This window comes from Lampris incognitus, chromosome 5, assembly GCF_029633865.1.
Source record: "Lampris incognitus isolate fLamInc1 chromosome 5, fLamInc1.hap2, whole genome shotgun sequence".
Taxonomy (NCBI): Eukaryota; Metazoa; Chordata; class Actinopteri; order Lampriformes; family Lampridae; genus Lampris; species Lampris incognitus.
Window position 1 is genome coordinate 43,455,501 of NC_079215.1, and position 12,447 is coordinate 43,467,947.

The following is a 12,447-nucleotide window of genomic DNA, read 5'->3' on the forward strand; positions in this document are numbered from 1 at the left end:
CTTTATAGAGTGATACTATTATGGCATGGCGAATGTCGCTACTTGATTACAAAGCTGTGAGTGGCTCGGTCATTCGGATTGCATTAAGAACCATGTTTTTACTACGGCCCATGTGGGAAATCCCTGTTTGGTTTTGTTTTTTTGTGTCTATGTATGTGTGTGTGTGTGTGTGTGTGTGTGTGTGTGTGTGTGTGTGTGTGTGTGTGTGTGTGTGTGTGTGTGTGTGTGCAGCATCACACAGTCGTTAACGTGACACCAATCCTCAAGTGACTTTATTTAGAGGGCGCATGACATGCCACACACACACACACAAGCATGCACACACAGACACACACACAACAAGCATGCACACAGACACACACACAAACAAGCACGCACACACACACACACAACCAGCATGCACACACACACACACACAGCCGTACACACACACAGCCACAACAAACATGCAAACACACACACAAACAAGCATGCACAAACACACAAAAACAAGCATGCACACACACACACACACACACACACACACACACACACACACACACACACACACACACGACAGTAGAGTTATATCAAACATCCACAAGTCTTAACTCTGCATCACATGTCATCATATATTGTACCTGGCAGTGTCCCTGACTACAAATCTTGCTAGATGAAAGAGAGATAGACGAGTCTGTCGAGACTTTTTTGTGAATACTTAACAATTGCAAAACAATATATGATCATTACAAATTACCATTAAGGATCCAGCCATGACCTATGCTTTTTTTGGGGGGGGTACTAATGAAATTTGGAGCTTATATGCTAGTCAGGCTTCTCAGTCCAGCCTTTGGTTCTTCTCGTCTCACCTATTGTGTATATCTGGTTGGGGAAACAGAAAGGCAGGCAGAAGGAAAGAACCCTAATGTGTTGCTTCTTGCCTGTGCATTCTTGGCATAGCTCTTTGCCCTTTTCATTTTTTGACTGTGATTTTTTTTCGTGCTTTAATAGTGAAGCCAAGGGTCCACAGCCAGCCAAGTCCCCACAGCTCAGCTCTGGCTCAGCCACAGGGAGGGCTTGGCTCCCTCTCTTTGTCTCCCCCCTCTTTCTCTCTCAATGTACGTATACCCTCTCTTGCTCTCTCTCTCTCTCTCTCTCTCTCTCTCTCTCTCTCTCTCTCTCTCTCTCTCTCTCTCTCTCTCTCTCTCTCTCTCTCTCTCTCTCTCTCTCTCTCTCTCTCTCTCTCTCTCTCTCTCTCTCTGCATGCCCCTAATGTCTGTCTTCCTTCTCCATTTCTACTTTTTTGCTCACATTTTTGATTGTTTCTTTGCTTCTGTCTGTCCGTGTACACACACACACACACACACACACACACACACACACACACACACACACACACACACCACACACCCCTCTCTGTTTCCCTGTCTGTGGACTGGTTTAGCAGGCTGGGGTTCAGCTGGGCTCTATGAACACATGGCTTGCAATCCGCCTATGTGTGTGTGTGTGTGTGTGTGTGTGTGTTGGAATGGCCTTTCATTCTCTTTACTTTTAACCCTTTTCTTTTCACCCTGTTCTCGTTTACTGATACATTTAATGATATCAACCCCGTCCCATCCCATACTTTTGGGATGGGATCATGAAATCACATAGTCACATATATAGCCTTGCGTATAGTTTTGCGAGTTTTTTTTAGCATCACGCTTGTTATTTTTTTCATGCATACCAAAGGAAATATATTTAAATAGCTATGAAAATTTGAGATTATAATCACCGACATATGTAAACATCACAACACATTGCATAATAATTACATAACACTTGAGTACACAGTATGGCCATGATGTGTCCTCTTAGCCTAACATGCCATTGACGCACAGGAGATATTACATTACTTGTGTATTACTGAATTTCTGCACGATGCGAATAAATACATGTGTTCAAACGAGGCAATGCTGGTAAATTGGCTCTTCTCTGATTCACATGTAAAATGAAATTGTACATCAAAAACCCCTCGTGTGCACTTGTGTGCAGAAGCATCACATTCTCCTACTCAAACAAAAGCCTCTTCTTCTGGCCGCTATGTCTGCTTGTATCTGATCAGCACCATTCAGCTCACCACTTAGACTGGAATCTAATTAGTCTGGAATATCAATATTAAAACACATATCTGCCCCCTTTCCTCTCTCTCTCTCTCTCTCTCTCTCTCTCTCTCTCTCTCTCTCTCTCTCTCTCTCTCTCTCTCTCTCTCTCTCTCTCTCTGTCTGTCTTCTTCCCACCAACCCCCCCCTCTCTCTTTGTTTCTTTGCTCTTCCCTACAGCTGGTGAGAGTATGGTTTGTGGCTGCCCCTCCCCCAACGTTTGAACAAGCCAATAAGAGAGAACATCAGCAGAACCCCCCCCCCCCACACACACACCCCACACCCCACCACCACCAAACCACCTCTCCTTTCCCCCTTACCATCCCATCCATCCCCATCCCCATCCCCCAGAGCCTCCTCTTCTCACTCTCTCCAAACCCCATCCCCCTTTCCTTCTACCCCTAACCCACTTACTCATCCTGCCTCAACCCTTCTGACACCCCCAAACACCCCCGAGGACTCCCCCACCCTCTCTCACCCTGGCTGTCCCGTGCATACCACATACAGCCCCTTCCTCGCCCTGCCTCCATTTATCCCCCCCTCGCTCTCTCTCGCTCTCTCTCGCTCTCTCTCTCTCTCTTCTGTGGCCTTATCTTATGAATATCGGTAGCACACTGGGTGAAAAATTGATCCTCCCTGCCGGTCTGTGGACGCAGGCTGCCACAGCGTATTAGCCCAATGTGTGTGTGGGTGTATGTTAGTGTGCGTGTGTGTTGGTGTGTCTGTCTGTCTGTCTGTCTGTCTGTGTGGAAGCTTGTGGCAGAACGAGGGATGAGAGGAGGGAGGAAAAGAGAGAGGGAGGGAGGGATATTTACATATCATCAAAGTAGGGAAAGGGGTGTAATGAGCAGCGTGTTTGTGATGAGTGTGCTTGTGTGTGTGCGCGTGTGCGTGCGTGTGTGTGTGTGTTGGGAGTGGTTATGGATGAGGATGAAAGTGTGTGTGAAATGAGGAGACAAAACCAAGAGAAACAGAGACAGAGAGATGGATAGACAGAGAGAGTGACAGAAAAAAAGACAGTGGAAAAACAGAGAAAGAAAGGCAACCCATTAGCCTACCCGCATTCTATCCATCACATCGTCCCTACACCTGTGCTGTATTGGTCATGACCTGTCACATGTGTGACATTTTCTTGTAGCAGGGCAGAGATATTTTTGAAATTGCATACCAAATTAGTGTGACATTTCGTTTATTAAAAAGTAGCTCTTCTTGCCTTTTTATTTTTGTTTTACATCTTCTATAGCTAATGAGCCAAAGGGTTAATTTTATACACTTATAAACCCTCCTGTACAGCCGTTGACCCTCGACCCAACCTTCTCCAAATGTCTCCAGAGAACTAGGGATATGCACGTCACTTGCTTCACTCGTTCCTGGAAAAGCCTATTCTAGTAGGCTGCAGCTCGCTGTACTGAGGACGTGAGAGGTTTGTTATTTCTTAATAGATATGCTGTAAAACTATGTAATTGGTCCTATCAATAAAGAAATTGACCTAAAGTGCAAAAATAGATTCAATATTATCCGCCTTTCTGGTCTCAATCAAATTAGTTTACATTGTGTTAGGCATTTGGCAAAATTAACCTGGAATGAAAGCCTGTACGTTTGTCACTGTCGCTTTTTTTTTTACTTCTTGTGTCTTATTTTCCAAAACAAAATGGTGTTGTACTTACAAACACCTACACATGTAATATCTATTGTCCAAACGAATTGTCCAAACGAAAAGAAAACATCCGGACGTCGGTATTTGTAAATAAATAATGTTAAATCCTCTTTAGTCTGCTTCTCTGCTAGACTTTAATATATCAGGCCAGAATAATCAATTGCCGATGTTAAATGACGCCGCAGTACAAAAAAACCACCCGAAAAAACAAATATCAGCGCCCTCCCCTTTTCGATCAGAGATTCTTGCTTATTCTTCACTTTTAATTTCTGCTAGTTTTCTTTCTTCAAAAAGAGAGCGTTTAGAAATACAAACAAGCACGTCATGTGCTCTGGGTTCGACGAGTCGTGCCTGATTGAAATCCGACTGGGAGCGTTGACGGTCTGTCACATTTCACGCTGACACCAGCGAACACACACACCGCTCCTAACATTATCGACAGATCCCAGTTAGGAGCAAAGTTGACAGAGCGCTCCGAGAGGTAAGTTTTTTTTTAAAAACGATTCACGGTCAGGAAAGAGGGTTTTTTTTTTCAACGGAGACCTGCTGGTGGGGTCTTTCTCGTATATCGCGTTTATTTTAGCCGTGTTCTTTCTTTGTAATTTGAGGTTGACCACTTTTTTTTTATTCGTTCTTGCGCGATAGTCTGTTTCGCCCCCCCACCTCCCCTAAACTAAAGCTTCACCGACCAACTAAACTCTCTCATTGAATCCACACACAACAGATCGGTGGGTTTTTCCCACATAACAACTTCGTATTTTCTTATTTTTAACCCGTCCATTTAAAGGGAATCGAGGCGTGGGTGGCTAGCTGCGGGATTTTCTGTGTTGGTCGGGGGAGGAGGAGGAGGAGGGGTGATATGGCTCGCCAGCTAGCGAACGACATTACGCAGACTAGTTTAACAAGTTTACGCCGCTCAGAAAGTATGTGAAGTTAGCATAAACTTGTCGTTGGCATGAACGGTAATCTCAAAAAGGCCACATTTCATTACGCCACCATGACACATAGGGAGCAAGTCAAATAACCCGTCTACCGTTGTGTGCTATGCGCTCTATAGCTCGTCCGCCTTAACGTTAGCGCTAACCATAGCAGCGGCGTGTCTCGTCTGTTCCGGGGTTTGTTGTGGATATTCGCCGTCGTTAACCACCACTAGCTTCTCCTATGCGTGCATATTAGGTGTGTTGTGAACAAAATTGCTATTAAACTCGCTCACACCCCGCGTTTCAGAGCGTCGGCGTAAACAAGGATGTTGCGATGTGCGTTATGTCGCTGGTGATGCGCAGTCTGTACGGGGGGTTGAGCTATTGTATGGGGTTAGTTTGTCAAACTTGTGAGAAGTAACGTCGAATATGCATTTAAAAACAAGCAAAAGTAGTATAACCAAACGCCAAACGTGTGCATGAACATAGTTGAACCCATCTGAACCATGTTTTGTTTTTTTGTTTTGTCTTCTTGCTTCTTTATCGCTAGGGCCTACACCGGGAGACGGAAAGTGTCCATCGGTCCAAATTAACCGTAATTGCTTACATTTGATTCTTTTTCAACTTCGCATTTTTTTGAACTGAACCCCAGAGCTTATTTTTTCTGCGAGAGGAAACGAGAGAAAGGCACAAAAGAGAAGAGAGAGAGGAAATCCCCCGAAAGGAAATGCCAATCGCAGCCGCTGGACAACCAACGACTCAGGAGCCTAGGATTTACCCCCCGATTGCCCGCCACCCCAGAGCCCGTTCCTAAAGGGGCTGATTTATTCGACGAGGCGGGGCGGCAGAGTCGCCGGAGCGAACAGAATACGGGGGCGGAGAGGGGGGCAGAGGACTCAGGGGCTACAGTTATAGCCCAAGCGGCGCTAGGGGGTTTACACAGCCCGGATCAGCCAACGGTTCTCCGCCGCAATCCCCTCCCACGTCGTCCTCGTTGCTCCTCCATCCCCACCAAATGGCAATGGAGCCACCAAGGACTCGATCGCGTTCCCGGTCTGGGTACTACCAGCAGTACAGCAGTGGCAACGGAAATGGGATTACCGGTAACGGAGTCGTGGGGTCTAACCAGCAGCAGCAACACGGCGCCGGGTGCGCACCGTTCGGGGCTCATGGAAACCACCCGGAGAACCAGCAGCGTGCCCATGCAACTAACGGCACCCCCCGGCATCCAGCGGCTCTCAGTCCCCGGAGCGCACCGTATTTCGGGGGCAGGTAAAAAAAAAAAATCTTCACCTGCTACCAGATGTGTATTTATATGGTTTACCTTCAACTCAGGTCGACCCGGGGGGGGGGGGGGGGCGCTCTCCCAAGCATAGAGGGAAGTAAAGCTGTTTTAATGTGGTGACATCTGACAGGAGGATGGGTGCAGTCAGTTGTGTGTGTGTGTGTGTGGGGGGGGGTAATTAGAGTTGGTGTTTTATGTGTTTGTTACCAAGCTGCAGCTCGGATGTACAGTGCAGTTAATGCAACATGGTAGGTGGATGAGCAGCCTGCAGTGTGGTTAGTGGTAGCCTTAAGCTTGCTGGCCTGCCTGGGAGGGTTAGTCACCCAATCTGTCTTAAAAAAGAAACTCTGTCATGCTTTTCTTTTAACCTGAGCATGGATATAAGGAACATTATAGGCACTACTGCATAGGGTAGTTTTCACATAAACTGGACCAGTTCTAGCCTAATTTCTCTTAATCATGCACATTGAATAATGCTGTTGCTTACATGATGCCGCCCATTAGCAGTTGGTTCTAGCTATGTGGGGAAAGGTTGTGGACCTTCAGAAGATAGATTAGGTAACTGGCATCTGGATTCCTCCAAGGATTCTCATGTTAAATATGGTGTTGTGTAGCTTGGTAGATAGAGTGCAGCACTTGCAGTGCAAAGGTTGAAGGTCCTCCCCTTCCCATTCACGTCACTCACTTAAAATTGTATACGGTTTTAGAAGTGTAAAGGGTTTTGACAAAATAAAGTGCAATGTCGTATAAAAGAGGTTGGGCATGGCTTGTGTATACAGTCTAGCCCTAACGATTAACTGAGCCAGATAATCTTGTGCACCATAGGGGCATTATGTGCTTCAAAGGGAGATCTCAACCACTACAGTTTTTTTTTTTTAATGGTTGCAGCTCCATATAAAAAAAATAACTACATTTGGCTTGTTGGCAGCCAAACATGTATGTTTTTGTTTGCATACGTGTATGTTTCTGCCAGCTGGTAGGTGCTTTCACACAGTGGCTGCAGTGCAGTGAACCAGACAGCACAGAAACACTTCAGCTAGAGTTTCAGGCTTGACAACACGATTGGAAAACTGCTCTTGGACTAAAGCTACATGAACGCAGTAACTCACAGGCTACCTCAATCAGAAAGTAGTCAGTACTTCATGGTCTGCTCTGATGTTTTTGGGGATACAGACATGGCTTGCTCCTAGCTTGATCAAAAGTGAAACAGAATACCGAAAGCCATTAACTATGTAGCTCTTTAACCGAACAAAGCTGAAAGATTGAAACTAATACAGATCCCATTTTATGTACCAGAGGTGTGTCTGACTCAATTTATGATGGAATTCCAGGATGAATGACAAAATACAGGATAAGTAAAAAGAGAAATCTGGAAAATGCTTGGAACTATCTAGGGCTGCTCCTGACCAAAGATTTCCTCAGTTGACCAGTAGTCGTTACCTAAAGCCATTTGTTGACTAGCTGTCGCACATTTATGACATTATTGTAATTATTTAAAAAAATATATATGGGGGGGGGGCATCAGAATATGTTTTGGGGCTGAGAAAGTAATTAACATTGTTATCACTGTGCTACATTACAGAGAAATACAAAACTATAATAATAATGAGCCTTTAAAATAAAAATTTTACGAGCGCAGGCACCGGCAAAAGAGGTGATGAATAACGATTCTGAATGTGTCGGGGCAGCCAGCAAGGAGACTGATGTTAGTTTTCAACATCACACGACTTATGAACCTGTGACACCAACACAATAACTATAAAACAAATGATACAACAGCCTTTTTGTTAAAAAACTAAATTAAAATAAATATTTTTGTTTCTTTTTAAAATGTAACTTTGGCAGCGTGAATGTCTGTCCCTTGACTGACTGAGTGTCGCCACTTCCTGTGTCCGTCGTTTCACATTAAAAGCCCTAATACGCTTCATAGTTTTTTAAAAAAGCATTTCATACAGATTTTTTATTTCTCCGACCAATGAAAACCTGGTCGACTGAAATTCTTGTCATCGACTAATATTTGGTTGACTATTAGGGGAACTTAGGACTATCAACATTGTTACTTTGATGGCAGATTTTGATTTTGCATTCTCTGTAACTAGTTTTAAAATGCTCCAAGCCCTTGAAGGGTGTGCAAACTGTGACCTAAGCTGAGTACAGCCAACGTTGCTTCTTCCTGTTGTTGGCTACCTCACAGCTCCTGGTGCTTATTGAGGGTTTCTTCTGTGGGTTGAGTACATGTTTTAAGACAGCCTAAAGTAAAACTATCACAAGTTATGATAAAAGGTATTCACTCCTCATATGACAGTGTGTATTTTAATCTCAAAGCAGCAAACCATATGACTGAGATCAACATCACAACAAGGCTAGTCCCTCTGTTCAGTTGATGGTAGAACATGAAGGCAGCTCAGTGACTATACTGGGCAAATATTTGACTGAATATGGGCAGGTAATGGGGTTCACATTACAATTTAAATGATAACAAAGCTCAATTCTAACACTCATACAGTTACTCTGCAAAGTAAGCACTTGAAAATTCATTTTTGGTGGAGCAACTTCAGGTTTTGTCTCTAGTGGACTTTTTCATTTGCATGAACGTTGATTGACCTGCCTTAATTCCCAGGCCCTGGGGGTTTGAATTCAGATTTACTGGGCTGATTTTCACTCAAAGAGAACGTGACAAGCCTAGGATTACATCCCAGTCTACTGGTAGCTGTAAACCAGGGCGTGAGCATATGTAAATACATCTAATGAAACATATTATTGCAACAAGGTGTGTGCATGTGAGAGAGAGAAAAAAAAAGTACCATGCATGCAGCAAGGTATAGGGACTGGAAATACCTGTCTGACAGAGTGAGTGTCAAAGAAAGCTGTTTGCCTCTCTCTCTCTCTCTGTCTCGCTCGCTCGCTCTCGCTCTCTCTCTCTGGACAAAGGCTCATTCTAGGCTCTCAGCAGGCAGGTTGCCTAGCAGTGCTTGTGTCATAGGTCTAGCTGTAGGCTCAATGGCCAACCAAGCTGTGTATGTGAGATGGTATTATAGGAGGGGAGACGAGAGAGACTGACATATAGAAGCAAAATGGACATCATTATTCAGCCAAGTCACACTGAGCTGGCAATGAAGTTGAACTAGTAAGTAACCATTTGGGATTATTTGTCATCACGGGTGACCTACCACCCTGTCTCTGTCACAGCATCACAGCTATGACATGTTAGAGGAACACAAATTGATGGCTAGAATGGCCGTATTGTATTTCCATCCAAATGGATTTCGATCCAGTGGGCCGGGCACTGGCTACAGATTGTATAGACACACACACACTTGCGCTGTGGACTACTTTCAGAGACTGCAAATGTATGCCACACAAAAGAACGTTAGTCCTGAAAGAGGAGGCGTGTCAGTGTGTGTACATATGCATTATTTGTACCTTTTCTGTATGTAGACAGTAGAAGAATATCTGACCACAGCCAAAAAAAAAGAAGAAAAAAAGAATACAGAATCCTGGAGAACGTTCACTTCAGTTGGTAGCTGTAAAACGTAGTCAGCCTGTCACTTGATCAGTTGTAGAATGCTAATTTTAATTGAAAGCTTCGCTGTAGATGTACGACTAATTAATGGAGAAATACTCTGAAAAGCGAGGCAGCTGGCTGTTTTAGCTCTGCCCGACACTACACACCTTTATTAGAAATGGCCCACCCCCCATTTCCTTTACCAGAATGGGCCCTGCTTGTTTAAAGAGCGAGAGAGGGAAGGAGCGATGCTTTTCTTTTCTTTTCTTTTTTTTAATTCATTTTCCCCCTCCTAACGCCAGTCACCTGCAGCGGACGTGAAAGATAAATACGTCCTCTTCTCTTTCTACTCCACGCACTCGCCATCCCTTCTTGCCCCTCCATCCCTGCAACAGTGCCCCTTCTCTTTTGTCTTTGTTCCACACTTTTCCATGTCACAGACAATGCGTACCGTCTCTTTCTTCTCGTCGTGACTCTGTGTTATTCACCCCCACACCTTTCTGCTTCTTGTCAAGAGTCATTTTTTAAAACGGGAGGAAATAAACTGTGGCCGGTGGCAGAGCTCCCTCGGTGTTCCTATAATGACGCCGAAACTAAAATTTAACCGAGCAGAAAATACCCCAAGGGAAAGAAGGATTAGAAAGTGAAGAGGTGCTTAAGTTTTGATATAATTGCCCCACAAATGTTTAGAAAGACCACCCAACAGGTTAGTGTGGGCAGAAGTTCTATAAAGTTCTCTCAATGCTAAGATTTACTCCTACATTGCCCTGTTGTCTACAGCCAACTCCTAGAAATCTCTCATTCATTTTTTCCCCCCCCGTTCATTGGATCACTTCCAATCTCTTAATGGTCACCCCCCCCACGCTCTTTCCTTCCCCCTGAGTCCCCCCCCCTGTCTTCTGCCCCCCCACCCCTTGTCTAATGGAGGGATCATTTTAATGAACTGCTCAGAGCAGCAGGAGAATGGACACTCATCTCTGCCACTCCACCTTTACCCTTCCACTCCTCCTCCTTCCGAAACAGAAGAGGAAACTCTTACTCTACCTTAACTTCTTATCATCCCGTCAGCCCTGGCAACCACCTCCCTACTGGCCAGAAGCTTTTTCCAAGTAAACTAGGTACAGATTCTGTGCCATCCCAATTCAGAATAAAAAAATCCTTAATTTTTATTTATTTATTTAAAAAAAATAATTAATGGTATGTTAAGTAGTGTGTTGAAATTGTATTTCAACCATCTGGCTTTGTTGTTGCTCTCTTCAGAACCAAAGTTCAGAGAGGTTGTGGCTCATTGGCTTGTGGCAGCCACTGAGCTGTTTTGCAAATGGGGCTTAGAGCTCATCACCTACATACGTGAAAGCCCTGCTTTTATATCAACATGCTTTGTGATAGAATGCCAGAGTTAGGTGTTGTACAATGGAAGAGCGAGCGAGCAAGCAAGCGAGTATGAGAAGAGTCTTTCGGCCGATCTGGTTAGGAAGAAAAGACTGAAGTTAGATGCAGAAGTAGACGGGGAGGGAGGAAGTTCGTGTGTGTGTGTGTGCGTGTGTGTGGGGCTCACTGGCCAGGTTAGGGAGGTTGAATGAGGCAAGGAGTGTAATGCATCAGTTTTGGGAAGGGTCAGGGGCAGGAAGGAGGGAGAGAGGCAGGAAGGGATGATTAGAGAGGAGGAGGGGCATTCCAGCAAAGGGAGGAAATGGGGAAGTTTGCGAGCGAGGCGGAATGAAAGAGGGAGGCAGAGAACATGAGTATGTAAATATGTAACACGAATATGTAAATGACTGACAGGAAGCATGGTTTTCGGAGAGAAGGGAGTGTAGCGAAGGAGAGCGACTTCAGTTGTTGAGTGAGTGGAAGAGAGCAAGAGAAGGGAAGTGGGAGGTAGAGGAGGAAGGAGCTAGAGCAGGAAGGAGGGAAGGGTGTTGGAATCGGGGAGGAAGAGTAGGAGGGAGGAAGCGACAGAGGTTGTCTTCTCTGGGTCTCTGTTTTTCTTTCTTCCCTGTCCTGATGAGTTAATGTTCACCAGGCGTGGGTGACCACACCAACTCCTTTTCCTTCCCTCTTCCCTCTCATGATTCTCGAGTAAATGGAAATCACCAGTTTTGTAGAAAGCAATATATTTATTACTTTCTTTTATATGACATCTATTGTTTACATAATAGCAATTTACAGACGCAAGGTTTAAATTAAATTACAAAAGGGGCATCCGGGTAGCATAGCAGTCTATTCTGTTGCATACCAACACAGGGATTGCCAGTTTGAATCCCCATGTTACCTCTGGCTTGGTCAGGCGTCCCTAGAGACAAAATTGGCCGTGTCTGCGCAGGTAGGAAGCCAGATGCGGGTATGTGTCCTGGTCACTGCACTAGCGCCTCCTCTGGTCGGTTGGGGCCCCTGTTCGGGGGGGAGGGGGATCTGGGGGGAATAGCATGATCCTCCCACGGGCTACGTCCCCCTGGTGAAGCTCCTCACTGTCAGGTGAAAAGAAGCGGCTGGCAAATCCATATGTATCGGAGTAGTCTGCAGCCCTCCCCAGCTCGGCAGAGGGGGTGGAGCAGAGACCGGGATGGCTCAGAAGTGGTTACCAGATATTGTGACAAACAAGGGTCGCACTAAATCGTTAAGATTGAATTAATTTTCTTTTGTGTCCTGTTAGTTTTCATACATTTGCACAAATAATAGTGTGTGTGTGTGTGTGTGTGTGTGTGTGTGTGTGTGTGTGTGTGTGTGTGTGTGTTAGCGCAGTTCTTTGGGCACACAGAATCGAGATGGGGAGACGAGCAGCAGTAGTAAATAAATAAATAGATAAATGCTCATTATGAAAATCATGGGTCTGAGATTTTTTTTTTCTTTTCTTTTTAACTTTAAGTGGCATGGGACATCCAAAAGGTTGGCGGCCCCTTTTGTATACATTCACTTGTTGACAAAATTGTGTTGGTTAATTTAGTTGATTCTGTAGGTAA

At 44.9% G+C, this 12,447-nt stretch overlaps 1 protein-coding gene across 1 annotated transcript in view; it reads left to right on the forward strand.

Moving 5' to 3' along the window:
* The first annotated feature begins 5,253 nt into the window (after positions 1 to 5,253).
* rnf38 (ring finger protein 38) overlaps positions 5,254 to 12,447 on the forward strand; it is a 32,882-nt gene continuing 25,688 nt past the window's right edge. Inside the window, 4 exon segments of the mRNA XM_056280651.1 lie at positions 5,254 to 5,472; positions 5,474 to 5,531; positions 5,534 to 5,910; positions 5,912 to 5,969. Coding sequence (XP_056136626.1) covers positions 5,425 to 5,472; positions 5,474 to 5,531; positions 5,534 to 5,910; positions 5,912 to 5,969 — 541 coding nt within the window. The 5' untranslated portion in view covers positions 5,254 to 5,424.